The 19,862-nt window shown below is 32.8% G+C and overlaps 1 protein-coding gene across 2 annotated transcripts in view; it reads left to right on the top strand.

Annotated features, from left to right (window-relative positions):
- The window catches only part of LManII (Lysosomal alpha-mannosidase II), a 14,460-nt gene extending 450 nt beyond the window's left edge, over nucleotides 1-14,010 (top strand). The window contains exons 1-8 of one of the 2 annotated variants that reach the window (XM_073967486.1): nucleotides 1-9; nucleotides 172-542; nucleotides 4,001-4,343; nucleotides 4,404-4,537; nucleotides 4,999-5,645; nucleotides 12,131-12,345; nucleotides 12,425-13,276; nucleotides 13,347-14,010. The exon at nucleotides 1-9 is cut by the window's left edge and continues 450 nt beyond it. In XM_073967486.1, the coding sequence (XP_073823587.1) occupies nucleotides 1-9; nucleotides 172-542; nucleotides 4,001-4,343; nucleotides 4,404-4,537; nucleotides 4,999-5,645; nucleotides 12,131-12,345; nucleotides 12,425-13,276; nucleotides 13,347-13,937 (3,162 nt within the window). In that variant the 3' untranslated portion in view covers nucleotides 13,938-14,010. Of the gene's footprint in view, nucleotides 10-171; nucleotides 543-4,000; nucleotides 4,344-4,403; nucleotides 4,538-4,776; nucleotides 4,911-4,998; nucleotides 5,646-12,130; nucleotides 12,346-12,424; nucleotides 13,277-13,346 lie in introns of both variants that reach the window. The other variant, XM_073967487.1, reaches the window with a different exon arrangement.
- The last annotated feature ends 5,852 nt before the right edge of the window (nucleotides 14,011-19,862 follow it).

Raw genomic sequence — 19,862 nt, 5'->3', positions numbered from 1 at the left:
GGCTATGCGGTAGGTCAAATAATGTTATCGCTGATAATGTAAAAACACAAAGAGAAGCAAAAAACAATAACAAAGACAAGAAATATGAGAGCATCTTTAAAAAGAAAATTTCGCAAAAAATAACAAAATAATTAAATAAAAATAAATAAATAAATTAAATAATTATTCTAGAGCTGCCCCAAAGTGAAACCCCATATGCTTAATGTCCATTTGGTGCCACATACCCATGATGATGTTGGCTGGCTCAAGACCGTCGATCAATATTATTATGGCAGTCAAACGCTGATACAAAAAGCTGGTGTTCAATATATTTTAGATTCTGTGGTGGCGGAATTGATAAAGGATCCTCAAAAGAGGTTCATTTATGTTGAATCTGCATTCTTTTTTAAATGGTGGTCCGAACAAAACGATGCTATGAAGCAGCAAGTCCGAATGTTGGTCGACGAAGGACGTTTGGAATTTATTGGTGGTGCTTGGAGTATGAATGATGAGGCCACGACTCACTATCAAAGTGTTATCGATCAATTTGCATGGGGTCTGAGGTGAGTTTTTGTGATGGGAAAATACCATGTCCAAAAATATTATTTTAAAAATCCACGTCCATGAATAATATTCTTTAAAAAATCCACGTCCATGAATAATATTCTTTAAAAAATCCACGTCCATGAATAATATTCTTTAAAAAATCCACGTCCATGAATAATATTCTTTAAAAAATCCACGTCCATGAATAATATTCTTTAAAAAATCCACGTCCACGAAAAATATTCTTTAAAAAATCCACGTCCATGAAAAATATTCTTTAAAAAATCCACGTCCATGAAAAATATTCTTTAAAAAATCCACGACCATAAAAAATATTCTTTAAAAAATCCACGTCCATGAAAAATATTCTTTAAAAAATCCACGTCCATGAAAAATATTCTTTAAAAAATCCACGTCCATGAAAAATATTCTTTAAAAAATCCACGTCCATGAAAAATATTCTTTAAAAAATCCACGTCCATGAAAAATATTCTTTAAAAAATCCACGTCCATGAAAAATATTCTTTAAGGAATCCACGTCGATGAAAAATATTATTTAAAAAATCCAAGTCGAAGAAAAATATTCTTTAAAAAACCCACGTCGAAGAAAAATATTCTTTAACAAATTCAAGTCGAAGAAAAATATTCTTTAACAAATTCAAGTCGAAGAAAAATATTCTTTAACAAATTCAAGTCGAAGAAAAATATTCTTTAAAAAATCCACGTCGATGAAAAATATTCTTTAAAAAATCCACGTCCATGAAAAATATTCTTTAAAACATCCACGTCGATGAAAAATATTCTTTAAAAATCCACGTCCATGAAAAATATTCTTTAAAAAATCCACGTCTCTTAAGGTCTTTGAGAAAAAATCCACGTTTTTGTCTCTAAGGTCCAAGAAAAAATATTATTTTAAAAATCCACGTTTTTGCCTCTAAGGTCCAAGAAAAATATTTTTTAAAAAATCCACGTTTTTGTCTCTTAGGGTCAAGGAAAAAATATTCTTTAAAAAATCCACGTTTTTGTCTCTAAGGTGCAAGAAAAAATATTCTTTAAAAAATCCACGTTTTTGTCTCTTAGGGTCAAGGAAAAAATATTCTTTAAAAAATCCACGTTTTTGTCTCTAAGGTGCAAGAAAAAATATTCTTTAAAAAATCCACGTTTTTGTCTCTAAGGTCCAAGAAAAATATTTTTTAAAAAATCCACGTTAATGTCTCTTAAGGTCTTTGATAAAATATTCTTTAAAAAATCCACGTTTATGTCTGGGTTTTTGATAAAATATTCTTTAAAAAATCCACGTTTATGTCTGGGTTTTGATAAAATATTCTTTAAAAAATCCACGTTTTTGTCTCTAAGGTCCAAGAAAAATATTTTTTAAAAAATCCACGTTTATGTCTGGGTTTTTGATAAAATATTCTTTAAAAAATCCACGTTTATGTCTGGGTTTTTGATAAAATATTCTTTAAAAAATCCACGTTTATGTCTGGGTTTTTGATAAAATATTCTTTAAAAAATCCACGTTTATGTCTGGGTTTTTGATAAAAAATTCTTTAAAAAATCCACGTTTATGTCTGGGTTTTTGATAAAAAATTCTTTAAAAGATCCACGTTTATGTCTGGGAAGTAGTTTGAGAAAATATTCTTTAAAAAATCCACGTTTATGTCTGGGAAGTTGTTTGAGAAAATATTCTTTAAAAAATCCACGTTTATGTCTGGGAAGTTGTTTGAGAAAATATTCTTTAAAAAATCCACGTTTATGTCTGGGAAGTTGTTTGAGAAAATATTCTTTAAAAAATCCACGTTTATGTCTGGGAAGTTGTTTGAGAAAATATTCTTTAAAAAATCCACGTTTATGTCTGGGAAGTTGTTTGAGAAAATATTCTTTAAAAAATCCACGTTTATGTCTGGGAAGTTGTTTGAGAAAATATTCTTTAAAAAATCCACGTTTATGTCTGGGAAGTTGTTTGAGAAAATATTCTTTAAAAAATCCACGTTTATGTCTGGGAAGTTGTTTGAGAAAATATTCTTTAAAAAATCCACGTTTATGTCTGGGAAGTTGTTTGAGAAAATATTCTTTAAAAAATCCACGTTTATGTCTGGGAAGTTGTTTGAGAAAATATTCTTTAAAAAATCCACGTTTATGTCTGGGAAGTTGTTTGAGAAAATATTCTTTAAAAAATCCACGTTTATGTCTGGGAAGTTGTTTGAGAAAATATTCTTTAAAAAATCCACGTTTATGTCTGGGAAGTTGTTTGAGAAAATATTCTTTAAAAAATCCACGTTTATGTCTGGGAAGTTGTTTGAGAAAATATTCTTTAAAAAATCCACGTTTATGTCTGGGAAGTTGTTTGAGAAAATATTCTTTAAAAAATCCACGTTTATGTCTGGGAAGTTGTTTGAGAAAATATTCTTTAAAAAATCCACGTTTATGTCTGGGAAGTTGTTTGAGAAAATATTCTTTAAAAAATCCACGTTTATGTCTGGGAAGTTGTTTGAGAAAATATTCTTTAAAAAATCCACGTTTATGTCTGGGAAGTTGTTTGAGAAAATATTCTTTAAAAAATCCACGTTTATGTCTGGGAAGTTGTTTGAGAAAATATTCTTTAAAAAATCCACGTTTATGTCTAGGAAGTTGTTTGAGAAAATATTCTTTAAAAAATCCACGTTTATGTCTGGGAAGTTGTTTGAGAAAATATTCTTTAAAAAATCCACGTTTATGTCTGGGAAGTTGTTTGAGAAAATATTCTTTAAAAAATCCACGTTTATGTCTGGGAAGTTGTTTGAGAAAATATTCTTTAAAAAATCCACGTTTATGTCTGGGAAGTTGTTTGAGAAAATATTCTTTAAAAATCCACGTTTATTTCTTGGAAGTTGTTTAAGAAAATATTCTTTAAAAAATCCACGTTTATGTCTGGAAGTTGTTTGAGAAAACATTCTTTAAAAAATCCGCGTTTATATCTGGGAAGTTCTTTGAGAAAATATTCTTTAAAAAATCCACGTTTATGTCTGGGAAGTTCTTTGAGAAAATATTCTTTAAAAAATCCACGTTTATGTCTGGGAAGGTCTTTGAGAAAATATTCTTTAAAAAATCCACGTTTATGTCCGGGAAGTTGTTTGAAAAAATATTCTTTAAAAAATCCACGTTTATGTCTGGGAAGTTCTTTGAGAAAATATTCTTTAAAAACCCACGTTTATGTCTGAGAAGATCTTTGAGAAAATATTCTTTAAAAAATCCACGTTTATGTCTGGGAAGGTCTTTGGGAAAATATTCAAAAAAATTCTCATATTTATTATTTAAATATTCCGCCTAGAAGTATACTCAATATTTTGTACTTCTTTGACATTGTATTTATTGTGGTTGTTAAAGTTGAAGTATAGATGGCGCTATTAACATTAACGTGTGATATATTAGTAGCTCTTTATTGGCCTTTTTAATTTGTGTCCTTTCATATTGGTAAATATATTTCTTTTTTCAGACGCCTCAATGACACTTTCGGAGAATGTGGTCGTCCACGTATCGGCTGGCAAATTGATCCTTTCGGTCACTCCCGAGAAATGGCTTCAATGTTTGCCCAAATGGGTTTCGATGGTTTATTCTTTGGCCGCCTGGATTATCAGGATAAAGATGAACGCTTGATGACGAAAAAAGCCGAAATGATATGGAGAGCTTCGGCAAATTTGGATGAAAGTTCACATCTATTCACGGGTGCCCTCTTCAATCAATATCAACCGCCACCTGGTTTCTGTTTTGATATTCTCTGTGCCGATGAGCCGATCATTGATGGTAAACATAGTCCCGATAACAACGTTAAAAGGAGGGTAAGTTTGACTGGAGTTGTAATTGAATAAATTTGATTTTCTTTTTCAATTGATGACCAGGTTAATGAATTCTTTGACTTTGTCAAGAAACAATCAAAGTATTATCGTACCAATAATATTATTGTTACCATGGGCGGTGATTTTACCTATCAGGATGCCAATGTTTATTATAAAAATTTGGATAAATTGATCAGGTAAATATAGATCGAAAATTTTTTTCAGATGTAAAATTTTGCTTAAACTTGGCTTGGAGAGTAAAAAATCCTTACCCATGTTCAAAACTCTAATGTTTACTTTTTTGTACGATTGCAAGGAAAGGTTAAAAATTTCCTTGGATATTTGAGAATCTCAGGGCATTTGGAATACTGGTCGAGGAGCCTTGAGAGTTAGAATCTCCATAAAGGGAAATTTGGTTAATGATCTTCTCTCTTAGGTTGATGAATTCTTTAAAATCGCCCTTAAAATGGCTGAGGGTTATCGTTCTAATAACATTCTAGTTACCATGGGTGAGGATTTCCATTATCAAAATGCCAACATGTGGTATAAAAATTTGGATAAATTAATAAAGTGAGTCAAGTTTAGGCAAAAGTGTTATCTTCTCTCCGCATAATGCGTCATAACCATTGATTTTTATCTCCCTCTCATCCCTCCACAGATATGCCAATGAACGCCAGGCAAATGGTTCCCAGATAAATCTCCTCTACTCCACTCCCTCCTGCTATCTCAAGGCTTTGCATGATGCCGGCATAACATGGCCCACAAAAGATGATGATTTCTTCCCCTATGCTTCAGATCCCCACGCCTATTGGACTGGCTACTTCACCTCACGACCAACAATAAAACGTTATGAACGTTTGGGAAATAATTTCCTACAAGTTTGCAAACAACTGACCACCCTAACACCTAACCTCCATCCAGAATTATTACCCCACTTGGGTTTTATGCGTGAAACAATGGGTGTAATGCAACATCATGATGCTGTAACGGGTACGGAAAAACAGAAGGTTGCCTATGATTATGCTCGTCATCTAAGCGTAGGCATGAGGACATGTTCTGCCAATGCTCGTTCGGTGCTAAATGTTTTGGTGGAAGGAGAGACGCCAAGGCCAAAACGTTACGGGGCGCCAAGACCATTTAAATTTGAATTTAAAACCTGTTCATTGCTGAATATTAGCTCGTGTGATGTTTCCGAGCAAAGTGAACAATTTGTGCTGACGCTATATAATCCATTGGGTCATACAACCGATGAATATGTACGATTGCCAGTTCCAGATGTTAATTATGTGGTCAAGGATTATAAAGGTAAGATTGAACATTTTCATTAAAAAAATATTCTTTAAAAATCCACGTTTATTGTTGTGAAGGTCTTGGAAAAAATATTCTTTAAAAATCCACGTTTATTGTTGTGAAGGTCAGGAAAAAAAATTCTTTAAAAATCAACGTTTATTGTTGTGAAGGTCAGAAAAAAAAAATTCTTTAAGAATCCACGTTTATTGTTGTGAAGGTCGATGAAAAAATATTCTTTAAAAATCCACGTTTATTGTTGTGAAGGTCTTGGAAAAAATATTTTTTAAAAATCCACGTTTATTGTTGTGAAGGTCTTGGAAAAAATATTTGTTAAAAATCCACGTTTATTGTTGTGAAGGTCTTGGAAAAAATATTCTTTAAAAATCCACGTTTATTGTTGTGAAGGTCTTGGAAAAAATATTCTTTAAAAATCCACGTTTATTGTTGTGGAGGTCTTGGAAAAAATATTTTTTAAAAATCCACGTTTATTGTTGTGAAGGTCGATGAAAAAATATTCTCTAAAAATGCACGTTTATTGTTGTGCAGGTCTTAAAAAAATATTTCTTTAAAAATCCACGTTTATTGCTGTGAAGGTCGATGAAAAAATATTCTTTAAAAATCCACGTTTATTGCTGTGAAGGTCGATGAAAAAATATTCTTTAAAAATCCACGTTTATTGTTGTGAAGGTCTTGGAAAAAATATTCTTTAAAAATCCACGTTTATTGTTGTGAAGGTCTTGGAAAAAATATTCTTTAAAAATCCACGTTTATTGTTGTGAAGGTCTTGGAAAAAATATTCTTTAAAAATCCACGTTTATTGTTGTGAAGGTCTTGGAAAAAATATTCTTTAAAAATCCACGTTTATTGCTGTGAAGTTCGTGGAAAAAATATTCTTTAAAAATCAACGTTTATTGTTGTGAAGGTCAGGAAAAAAAAATTCTTTAAGAATCCACGTTTATTGTTGTGAAGGTCGATGAAAAAATATTCTTTAAAAATCCACGTTTATTGTTGTGAAGGTCTTGGAAAAAATATTTATTTAAAAATTCACGTTTATTGTTGTGAAGGTCGATGAAAAAATATTCTTTAAAAATCCACGTTTATTGTTGTGAAGGTTTTTAAAAAAAATATTTTTTAAAAATCCACGTTTATTGTTGTGAAGGTCTTGGAAAAAATATTTTTTTAAAAATCCACGTTTATTGCTGTGAAGGTCGATGAAAAAATATTCTTTAAAAATCCACGTTTATTGTTGTGAAGGTCTTGGAAAAAATATTCTTTAAAAATCCACGTTTATTGTTGTGAAGGTCTTGGAAAAAATATTCTTTAAAAATCCACGTTTATTGTTGTGAAGGTCTTGGAAAAAATATTCTTTAAAAATCCACGTTTATTGTTGTGAAGGTCTTGGAAAAAATATTCTTTAAAAATCCACGTTTATTGTTGTGAAGGTCTTGGAAAAAATATTCTTTAAAAATCCACGTTTATTGTTGTGAAGGTCTTGGAAAAAATATTCTTTAAAAATCCACGTTTATTGTTGTGAAGGTCTTGGAAAAAATATTCTTTAAAAATCCACGTTTATTGTTGTGAAGGTCTTGGAAAAAATATTCTTTAAAAATCCACGTTTATTGTTGTGAAGGTCTTGGAAAAAATATTCTTTAAAAATCCACGTTTATTGTTGTGAAGGTCTTGGAAAAAATATTCTTTAAAAATCCACGTTTATTGTTGTGAAGGTCTTGGAAAAAATATTCTTTAAAAATCCACGTTTATTGTTGTGAAGGTCTTGGAAAAAATATTCTTTAAAAATCCACGTTTATTGTTGTGAAGGTCTTGGAAAAAATATTCTTTAAAAATCCACGTTTATTGTTGTGAAGGTCTTGGAAAAAATATTCTTTAAAAATCCACGTTTATTGTTGTGAAGGTCTTGGAAAAAATATTCTTTAAAAATCCACGTTTATTGTTGTGAAGGTCTTGGAAAAAATATTCTTTAAAAATCCACGTTTATTGTTGTGAAGGTCTTGGAAAAAATATTCTTTAAAAATCCACGTTTATTGTTGTGAAGGTCTTGGAAAAAATATTCTTTAAAAATCCACGTTTATTGTTGTGAAGGTCTTGGAAAAAATATTCTTTAAAAATCCACGTTTATTGTTGTGAAGGTCTTGGAAAAAATATTCTTTAAAAATCCACGTTTATTGTTGTGAAGGTCTTGGAAAAACATTCTTTAAAAATCTACGTTTATTGTTGTGAAGGTCTTGGAAAAAATATTCCTTAAAATATTGTGAAGGTCTTGGAAAAAATATTTTTTTAAAAATCCACGTTTATTGTTGTGAAGGTTTTTAAAAAAAATATTTTTTAAAAATCCACGTTTATTGTTGTGAAGGTCGATGAAAAAATATTCTCTAAAAATTCACGTTTATTGTTGTGAAGGTCTTGGAAAAAATATTCTTTAAAAATCCACGTTTATTGTTGTGAAGGTCGATGAAAAAATATTCTTTAAAAATCCACGTTTATTGTTGTGAAGGTCTTGGAAAAAATATTCTTTAAAAATCCACGTTTATTGTTGTGAAGGTCTTTGAAAAATATTCTTTAAAAATCCACGTTTATTGTTGTGAAGGTCTTGGAAAAAATATTCCTTAAAATATTGTGAAGGTCTTGGAAAAAATATTCTTTAAAAATCCACGTTTATTGTTGTGAAGGTCTTGGAAAAAATATTCTTTAAAAATCCACGTTTATTGTTGTGAAGGTCTTGGAAAAAATATTCTTTAAAAATCCACGTTTATTGTTGTGAAGGTCTTGGAAAAAATATTCTTTAAAAATCCACGTTTATTGTTGTGAAGGTCTTGGAAAAAATATTCTTTAAAAATCCACGTTTATTGTTGTGAAGGTCTTGGAAAAAATATTCTTTAAAAATCCACGTTTATTGTTGTGAAGGTCTTGGAAAAAATATTCTTTAAAAATCCACGTTTATTGTTGTGAAGGTCTTGGAAAAAATATTCTTTAAAAATCCACGTTTATTGTTGTGAAGGTCTTGGAAAAAATATTCTTTAAAAATCCACGTTTATTGTTGTGAAGGTCTTGGAAAAAATATTCTTTAAAAATCCACGTTTATTGTTGTGAAGGTCTTGGAAAAAATATTCTTTAAAAATCCACGTTTATTGTTGTGAAGGTCTTGGAAAAAATATTCTTTAAAAATCCACGTTTATTGTTGTGAAGGTCTTGGAAAAAATATTCTTTAAAAATCCACGTTTATTGTTGTGAAGGTCTTGGAAAAAATATTCTTTAAAAATCCACGTTTATTGTTGTGAAGGTCTTGGAAAAAATATTCTTTAAAAATCCACGTTTATTGTTGTGAAGGTCTTGGAAAAAATATTCTTTAAAAATCCACGTTTATTGTTGTGAAGGTCTTGGAAAAAATATTCTTTAAAAATCCACGTTTATTGTTGTGAAGGTCTTGGAAAAAATATTCTTTAAAAATCCACGTTTATTGTTGTGAAGGTCTTGGAAAAAATATTCTTTAAAAATCCACGTTTATTGTTGTGAAGGTCTTGGAAAAAATATTCTTTAAAAATCCACGTTTATTGTTGTGAAGGTCTTGGAAAAAATATTCTTTAAAAATCCACGTTTATTGTTGTGAAGGTCTTGGAAAAAATATTCTTTAAAAATCCACGTTTATTGTTGTGAAGGTCTTGGAAAAAATATTCTTTAAAAATCCACGTTTATTGTTGTGAAGGTCTTTGAAAAAATATTCTTTAAAAATCCACGTTTATTGTTGTGAAGGTCTTGGAAAAAATATTCTTTAAAAATCCACGTTTATTGTTGTGAAGGTCTTGGAAAAAATATTCTTTAAAAATCCACGTTTATCGTTGTGAAGGTCTTGGAAAAAATATTCTTTAAAAATCCACGTTTATTGTTGTGAAGGTCTTGGAAAAAATATTCTTTAAAAATCCACGTTTATTGTTGTGAAGGTCTTGGAAAAAATATTCTTTAAAAATCCACGTTTATTGTTGTGAAGGTCTTGGAAAAAATATTCTTTAACAATCCACGTTTATTGTTGTGAAGGTCTTGGAAAAAATATTCTTTAAAAATCCACGTTTATTGTTGCGAAGGTCTTGGAAAAAATATTCTTTAAAAATCCACGTTTATTGTTGTGAAGGTCTTGGAAAAAATATTCTTTAAAAATCCACGTTTATTGTTGTGAAGGTCTTGGAAAAAATATTCTTTAAAAATCCACGTTTATTGTTGTGAAGGTCTTGGAAAAAATATTCTTTAAAAATCCACGTTTATTGTTGTGAAGGTCTTGGAAAAAATATTCTTTAAAAATCCACGTTTATTGTTGTGAAGGTCTTGGAAAAAATATTCTTTAAAAATCCACGTTTATTGTTGTGAAGGTCTTGGAAAAAATATTCTTTAAAAATCCACGTTTATTGTTGTGAAGGTCTTGGAAAAAATATTCTTTAACAATCCACGTTTATTGTTGTGAAGGTCTTGGAAAAAATATTCTTTAAAAATCCACGTTTATTGTTGCGAAGGTCTTGGAAAAAATATTCTTTAAAAATCCACGTTTATTGTTGTGAAGGTCTTGGAAAAAATATTCTTTAAAAATCCACGTTTATTGTTGTGAAGGTCTTGGAAAAAATATTCTTTAACAATCCACGTTTATTGTTGTGAAGGTCTTGGAAAAAATATTCTTTAAAAATCCATGTTTATTGTTGTGAAGGTCTTGGAAAAAATATTCTTTAAAAATCCACGTTTATTGTTGTGAAGGTCTTGGAAAAAATATTCTTTAAAAATCCACGTTTATTGTTGTGAAGGTCTTTGAAAAAATATTCTTTAAAAATCCACGTTTATTGTTGTGAAGGTCTTGGAAAAAATATTCTTTAAAAATCCACGTTTATTGTTGTGAAGGTCTTGGAAAAAATATTCTTTAAAAATCCACGTTTATCGTTGTGAAGGTCTTGGAAAAAATATTCTTTAAAAATCCACGTTTATTGTTGTGAAGGTCTTGGAAAAAATATTCTTTAAAAATCCACGTTTATTGTTGTGAAGGTCTTGGAAAAAATATTCTTTAAAAATCCACGTTTATTGTTGTGAAGGTCTTGGAAAAAATATTCTTTAACAATCCACGTTTATTGTTGTGAAGGTCTTGGAAAAAATATTCTTTAAAAATCCACGTTTATTGTTGCGAAGGTCTTGGAAAAAATATTCTTTAAAAATCCACGTTTATTGTTGTGAAGGTCTTGGAAAAAATATTCTTTAAAAATCCACGTTTATTGTTGTGAAGGTCTTGGAAAAAATATTCTTTAAAAATCCACGTTTATTGTTGTGAAGGTCTTGGAAAAAATATTCTTTAAAAATCCACGTTTATTGTTGTGAAGGTCTTGGAAAAAATATTCTTTAAAAATCCACGTTTATTGTTGTGAAGGTCTTGGAAAAAATATTCTTTAAAAATCCACGTTTATTGTTGTGAAGGTCTTGGAAAAAATATTCTTTAAAAATCCACGTTTATTGTTGTGAAGGTCTTGGAAAAAATATTCTTTAAAAATCCACGTTTATTGTTGTGAAGGTCTTGGAAAAAATATTCTTTAAAAATCCACGTTTATTGTTGTGAAGGTCTTGGAAAAAATATTCTTTAACAATCCACGTTTATTGTTGTGAAGGTCTTGGAAAAAATATTCTTTAAAAATCCACGTTTATTGTTGCGAAGGTCTTGGAAAAAATATTCTTTAAAAATCCACGTTTATTGTTGTGAAGGTCTTGGAAAAAATATTCTTTAAAAATCCACGTTTATTGTTGTGAAGGTCTTGGAAAAAATATTCTTTAACAATCCACGTTTATTGTTGTGAAGGTCTTGGAAAAAATATTCTTTAAAAATCCACGTTTATTGTTGTGAAGGTCTTGGAAAAAATATTCTTTAAAAATCCACGTTTATTGTTGTGAAGGTCTTGGAAAAAATATTCTTTAAAAATCCACGTTTATTGTTGTGAAGGTCTTGGAAAAAATATTCTTTAAAAATCCACGTTTATTGTTGCGAAGGTCTTGGAAAAAATATTCTTTAAAAATCCACGTTTATTGTTGTGAAGGTCTTGGAAAAAATATTCTTTAAAAATCCACGTTTATTGTTGTGAAGGTCTTGGAAAAAATATTCTTTAAAAATCCACGTTTATTGTTGCGAAGGTCTTGGAAAAAATATTCTTTAAAAATCCACGTTTATTGTTGTGAAGGTCTTGGAAAAATATTCTTTAAAAATCCACGTTTATTGGTCTGAAGAAAGTAGATCAAAAATAATCTGTAAAAAGCCTCGTTTATTGTTGTGAGGATCAATGAAGATCTTTACAAATTAGGTGGTTCAATTGATGTATTCACTGAAAAGAACCACCGTACTAAGTCATTCGAAGTAGTTCCAAGCTAATGCGGAACTAAACAGAAAGTTGAACAAAATGAGTCAAAATATTATCGTGTCTCTTCTGAGTCGTAAAACAGCCATTTTTAATTTATTTTCTTTTTTCCAGATGTGGTCTTAGACATCCAATATGTTCCTGTGGCTGAACCCGTTCAAAATCTAACCTTCCGTGAATCGGAGGCAAAATATGAGTTAATATTCTTGGCCACTGAGTTGCCGGCATTTGGTTATAAATCCTATTATATCAAGAAGACCGATGGTCATCACATGAAACCTGTACCGGATCCTGATAATATGTCTAGTTTGGTGGATATTGGCAATGAGGTAAGGAGCTATCGGATAAACATTAAAGAGAAAATAATTTGAAAAATTTTTTACTCTATAATTCTCTCTGTCTCTCTAGTACATACGCCTGACCTTTGACACAAATGGCTTCCTGGTCAATGTCGAGGCTGATGGTGTCTCCCGCATTGTCAACCAAGAATTCCTGTATTATGAAGCTGCCATCGGTAATAATCGTGAATTTGAAAATAGATCTTCGGGAGCGTATATCTTTCGACCAAAGCAAGATAAAATACGCACTGTCACTGTGGCTCCTGAGATCACTGTGTATCGCGGTGATTTGGTGGAGGAGGTACATCAGAAATTCAACGATTGGATTAGTCAGGTGATAAGAGTATACAAGGGTAAACGTTATGCTGAATTTGAGTGGATGGTTGGTCCCATACCGGTGGAAGATGGAGTGGGCAAAGAAATCATAACACGTTTTAATGCCGATATCAAATCTGAAGGTATTTTCTATACCGATTCCAATGGACGTGAAATGATTAAGCGCCTTAAAGATCATCGTGATACGTGGAGGGTGAAATTATTGGAACACATAGCGGGTAACTATTATCCCGTGACAACAAAAATTGCTTTGGAGGATGAACATGCAAGAATGGCTATACTGACTGATCGTGCCCAGGGTGGTTCTTCATTGGCTGATGGTTCTTTGGAATTGATGGTCCATCGGCGTCTGCTGCATGATGATGCCTTTGGTGTGGATGAATCGTTAAATGAAACTGCCTATGGCCAAGGTTTGGTGGCCCGAGGAACCCATTATTTGGTATTCGGTTCTTCACAATTGGATCAAAGTCCGACCATACAAGCCGTGGAAAGATTTACACAATTAGAGAAGACATTGGCACCCTGGAAATTCTTCAGTCAGACCAATTACAGCTATACCCAATGGCGTCAACAGTTTACAAATATTGTGAGTAGAAATTCGGAAAAAAAACTTATTAAACCTTTTACAGATTCATCTATTTTAATTTCTTTCCTAGTTCACCGCCATGTCTGCCAATTTACCACAAAACATCCACCTGTTGACCTTTGAACCCTGGCATGATCATGAAATTCTCGTGCGCTTCGAACATCTGCTGGAAAAAGATGAGGATCCCGAATATTCCAAATTTGTACAATTCAATGTTAAGAATATTTTCGGTGGCTTCGCAATCAGTGACATACGTGAAACCACTTTGGACGGCAATGCCTGGTTGGATGAAAATCGTCGCATGGAATTTGTTCCCGACCCGGAAGAAAACTCCTATGAAAGTTATGCTGTCTTCTCGAAATCATTTAAATACGTCCAGCTACAAAAGGCCGAAAGACCCATGTATTCGACACGTTACTATGATGAACTTTTGCCAGCTGGTAATTTGGGTGCCGAAAGTAATCGCTTGAAACGTGAAATGAATTCATCGTCGCATCAGCAGGAACTTAATCGTTTGCGCAGCGAAAAGCTAAAACGTATGAAATATTCAATTGGTGAATTGCCTTTGGAGAAAACGGATGATCGTAAATTTGTCATTGAGCTGAGTGCAATGCAGATAAGGACTTTCATTATTACTTTGGGTCCGGTAATGGATGATTGAGATTTCCTATGACAGGTTTTCATATACCATTTAAAATAAAATTTATTAATAAATCTCGATATGATATACAAAAGATATGCTCTCTTTTTTAATAGGGGTCGTTAAAGGGAGGAGGAACTTCATTCACAGGTATTTCAGAGTCATGAAAAATGACGATGGTTAATACTGGAACAGAAAGAGGGTATGAAGGAATGAAAGTTGTTAGGTGTGTTTGTCTAGCCATTATAGGGTAATAGAATCTACATTGGGGCTATAACTAAACAAGTAAAAAGTCGTTAAGGGCCGAACTTTTTATACCCTCCACCATAAAATAGTCTTAATTAAAATGGAATAATTACGTAAGGTCCTTTCACAATTTTAGGTGGAACAACTTTTCGATAATATATAGACTCCTACTGCCACCCACTATTGTTTAAATTACATTTATTGGGGCAGAGATAATTCCTTTTGGAGATGAAAGCCCTTGGTGTATGTATATTAAAAACCCCGAAGGACAGATGCGCCGTGCGTCGAACTTCCGCGTTATGGAGTGATGAAGTTTTTGCAAGAGACCCTGACAGCCATCATGAATTAGTATTATATCTTTGTTTGTTGTTTTTGTAGAGCACTTAAGCAACAGTGAACAAAGATATAACGCTAATTCCTGATGGCCCACAGGGTCTCTAACAAAAATTTCATCACGCCATAACGCGGAAGTTCGACTCACGGCGGATCTGTCCTTCGGGGTTCATAATATACTCACCAAGGCCTTTCTTCCCCAAGAGGAATTTTCCGTGCCCCAGACTTTCAGCGCCATTTTCTTGCACAGTGTTATCTAATCTAATCTAAAAAAATGTGTTCAGCTAGGTGAAAGGTACCAACTACGGGGCTATATCAAAGAGTCAACCTATCTTTAATTTTTTTAGCGGAAAAGTTTTATAGCTGCAGGGAACTTCAACATTCAAATTGAGGGTAGTTTCATCAAAACAATGTAGACCATCAAAAATGGACACATGTTGGCGAATTTTAGTGAAGAAATTTCGTGACCACTGAAAATTCCCGAAAATCGGGAGGTACCGATATATGGGGGCTATACAAAAACATGGACCTATGTTGACGATGTTTCGTGGAAATGTTTCATGACCACTGAGAACCTCAAATGTCAAATTACAGCTAGTTCGGTTAAAAATTGTAACTAAAGTGCTCAAAATACCGAAAATCGGGAGGTACCGTTATATGGGGGCTATACAAAAACATGGACGTATGTTGACGATGTTTCGTGGAGATGTTTCATGACCACTGAGAACCTCAAATGTCAAATGACAGCTATTTCGGTTAAAAATTGTAACTAAAATGCTTAAAATACCGAACATCGGAAGGTACCGTTATATGGGGGCTATACCAAAACATGGACCTTTGTTGACGATGTTTCATTGGAGATGTTTTATGACCACTGAGAACTTCAAATGTCAAATTACAGCTATTTCGGCTAAAAACTGTAGTTAAAATTCTCAAAATACCGAAAATCGGGAAGTACCGTTATATGGAGGCTATACCAAAACATGGACCTTTGTTGACGATGTTTTTTTGGAGATGTTTCATGACCACTGAGAACCTCAAATGTCAAATTGCAGATTGCTCGGTTAAAAATTGTGGCTAAAATTCTCAAAATACCGAAAATCGGGAGGTACCGTTATATGGGGACTATACCAAAACATGGACCTATACCCATATCCTTTGGGATATAAGTTTGTTGATCAGTAGGAACCCTAAGTGCCAAATTATAGCTAATTCGGTCTGAAAATGTGGCGAAGAATGTCAAAATACCTTAAATCCGGAGGTACCGTTATATGGGGGCTATACCAAAGAGTGGACCGATATAGCCCATCTTCGAACTTGACCTGCCTATGGATAAAAGACCCTCGGGTGCAAAATTTCAGCACTCTATCTCAATTATTGCGGACGCTAGAGTGATTACAACAGACGGACATGGCTAGATCGTCTTAGAATTTTATCCTGATCAAGAATATATATAATTTATAGAGTCGCAAATGATTAGTTCGATGTGTTACAAACGGAGTGACAAACTTAATATACCCTCCATACTATGGCGGAGGGTATAAAAATACCACGTCAGTACCATTTGCGGAATATTGTCCTGATAACGAAAACCTGTTTTTAGATCGATTCAATGAAAAAAGTTTCCGCATCGACACCGATTTCTAATAATAATAATAATAATAATTTTTTCTTTGTAATATTTTTGATTTTAATTTTTCTATGTTATACTCAAGGTTATGTGATGTTGTTTTTTATATTTGCAAGGAATGCAGAAAATATGTCGAGAATACTACTCTACTGTCTTGTTTGAAACACTGGGTCGCTGTATATGTGTGTGGTCGCCAGTCATACGTGGAATTCAGAAAAAAGGAGTCCAAACCCAGTAGAGGGAAGCAAGGAGTTCCCCAAGGAGGGTGATATCTCCGAAACTCCAAGCCCTCCCCATGGTATTGCGTTAATTACTTACGCAGATGATTGTAAGATCATCTTGTTGAGTTCTACGGGAACAGGCCATAAGTCAACAGCAAATGAAGCTCCCACTGAATGTGCAGGTCGATGGTTCAATCTGTTGTTTGTTCAGATGATAATCGTTTATTGAGAGAAAAATTGCGCTCTTAGAATATTCATACAAATTACATGAATGCAAATAAAAGTACTTTATGCAGGGATGATATTCAAACAGTGATGACACACATTAATTCGTACTATGTTTACACATACTTCAAATTGATTACTAACACCCCTTCTCAATATTTTCAATATTGCAAAGTAATAAATTTATACATAGATACAAAATCTTAACATTCATTTCATTAATTACTAAAGCCAATTAAATTCCTTAAACTACATATCTTAAGTCTTTGTACTGGCTTCGTGAGAATATCCGCAAGCATCGACTCCGTTGGACAATATTCATATATAACAGCTCCAGACTGACATAAGTCTCGCACAAAATAATACTTCACGTCGATATGCTTACTTCTCGGATTCACTTTCTCATCCTGGAGTATTTTCAAACAGCTTTGATTATCCTCAAAAACTTTGGACGTTGGAATATCTATTTTGAATTCCTTCATAAGTTGAATCAACCACAAAAGTTCTTGAGATGCTTCCGCAAGAGCGACATACTCAGCCTCAGTCGAAGACAACGTAACATTTGATTGCTTTCGGCTAGCATAAGGCACAACCGCATCACCAAGTTTAAAAACATATCCGCTTGTGGATTTACGCCCGTTGATTTCTCCAGCCCAATCGGCATCAGCATAGCCCGTAAGAATCAAATCATTTTTAGAGCCTACACATATCTTCATACTTTTTGTCCCTTTTAAGTATCGTAGAACTCTTTTTACTTCTGTCCAGTCCACATCCGTAGGACAACTAACTTTTCTAGATAGAACAGACACAGCTAAGGAAATATCTGGACGAGTATTATTTGAAATATACAGCAACGAACCAATAGCTTTTCTATACAAGTTGTTATTTTCAAATAAAACTCCATTTCCATTTTTCAAATATCCGAGATCCATTGGGAGTGAAGAAATTTTAGAATTTTCCAGACCAAATTCCTTGATCAATTTATCTATATAACGCTCTTGAGATAAATAGTACACGTTATCCTCCAAATTTACTTCGATTCCCAAATAAAACTTTAAATCGCCCATCTCGGTTATTTCAAAGTTCGACTTAAGAACTTTCACAATTTTTGCAAACTCGACATCTTTCTTGGTTGCCACGATAATATCGTCCACGTAGATCAACACACATATCATTGAATCTCCATCACCTTTAACGTACAAGCAAGGCTCGGCTTTTCCCCTTCTGAATCCAGAATCAATCAAAATTTTATTGATGCGAAGATTCCAACAACGAGCCGACTGTTTCAATCCATACAAGCTGCGTTTCAATTTACATACAAGGTGTTCATTTCCAGGTAAAGCAAAACCTTCAGGTTGATCTACATAAATATCAACATCCAACTCACCGCACAAAAAGGCAGTTTTAATATCGATGTGTTTTACCTTTATATCATGGTAACTTGCAATTGCTAATAAACAGCGAATGGTTGACTGCTTCACGACCGGTGCAAAAATTTCGTCATAGTTTTCGCCATACTTCTGAGAAAATCCCTTTGCAACAAATCTCGTTTTATACTTTTTCTCTCCGTCAGCCGTCTCCTTCAGTTTAAAACCCCACATTTCGGAATAAACTTCTATTTCTGTGCCCTGAACGCCGTTTCAGCCTGTTCACTGCCACATTTCCTCTTATATTCCTGCTAGAGGTGGGCGCGTGTCGTGCCGTGAGTAGTGCGTGTTCGTGCCTTCTCGAAAAACGCCGTGTTTGTGCGTGTCGTGCCGGAATACATTTTTGGCCGTGCGTGATCGTGTTTTTTTGTTCGACACGGTTTTGCACGACACGACTAAACACGATCTGCACTATGTGACACGATCGTGCTAAATTTTTGGTCTCCCTTGAGAAGTCGTGCAAGAGACCATACTAAATACGAAAAATTATTTGCTTCGTTTTTGTAGTCTGGTACTTATTGACATTTTGTTTTGGGAGAGTATGAGTGAAAAAAGATAATGTTTGTTTGTCATTTGTTTTGTTCAAGAGGGAAGCAAATACAAAAACTACTCAGAGGGTTAACGCAATATACTTTCTTTGCAAATCAGATGTTTATCTGACTGTATTATCTGTTATGGATGATGTTATTGAAAAATATCCTCTTCCCGAATTGGGAAAACTGATTGACAGCGCAAAAAACGTTGTAAGATATTTTAAACACTCGGAGCTAAACAACAAATTGTCGAAAATGTTAAAAGAAGATATAAGAACACGTTGGGATTCAACATATATTATGCTTGAGAGCATATACCAAGCCCAGAATGAGATTAAGAGTATTTTGCTAGCATTTGCTAGAATGAGTTGGATCGTATATCTGACTTAAAGTTTTCATTGCCAGAACTTCTACTGTGTTTTCATAAAGAGTGTTCCGAAATATTCAACTCGGAGAAGTACCCTACTATGCACATTTTTGCCCTTTGGTCTAAAAAACTTTTTCAGAGTTTTTGGATCAAAATGGCAAAAATACGAAAAATTAAAAAGTCTCCAATTGTTACAGAAATTGATACATTTTATCGAGTGCCGCATCTAGCCAGACTGATGTTTTAAAATATTTATTACTATGTTTACATTTACGAAATTCATACGATTTCAACTTTCAATTCCTTTGTGTATACCTCAAATGAAAACTCATCTGAAATCGATTTCATTTTATTTGACGTTTGAGCAATGGAATTGACAGTTGAAATCGAGTGGATTTCGTAAATGTAAACTTAGTGTTAGCCAGGAAATGCTATACCCGATAGCTCAGCAACGAGCGAGAGATTTTTTCCACATCTGGAAATATATTCAACGAAAGACGTATTAGACTTTTGAGTTCTAACTTGGACAAAATAATGTTTTTCAATAAGAATAGAAAAATTAGAAGTACATATGAATATTTTTTTAAACAAATATATGTACACCTACACTCCACGTCAGCAGAATAGAACTCCTAAATTTTTGTCCATATTAGTTTATTTATCCGATAGTACTATGACAAATAGGCATTTATTTTTGGTCATCCGGATAGAACAGTCATTTTATTTTCGCCACCTTGTTTCTAGCAAATTTTTCAACAACAATTTGGTAAATATTTCAATAATGCATTGAAATCCCCAACATGAGAATAAGCAGCCTGTGTGAACATTATTATACCCTACACCACTATGTGGAAAGGGTATTATAAGTTTGTTTTGGTAAAAATTCATGTAACACCGCGAAATATTCGTCGAAGACCCCCAATGTGGTATACCAATCTTCATATCTCGGCGAGATAAAGCTATT

This window comes from Musca autumnalis, unplaced genomic scaffold, assembly GCF_047663935.1.
Source record: "Musca autumnalis isolate F117 unplaced genomic scaffold, ASM4766393v1 scaffold_2, whole genome shotgun sequence".
In the NCBI taxonomy this organism is placed as follows: Eukaryota; Metazoa; Arthropoda; class Insecta; order Diptera; family Muscidae; genus Musca; species Musca autumnalis.
Note: the sequence above shows the minus strand (reverse complement) of the source record. Positions and strands in the feature narration are given on the sequence as shown.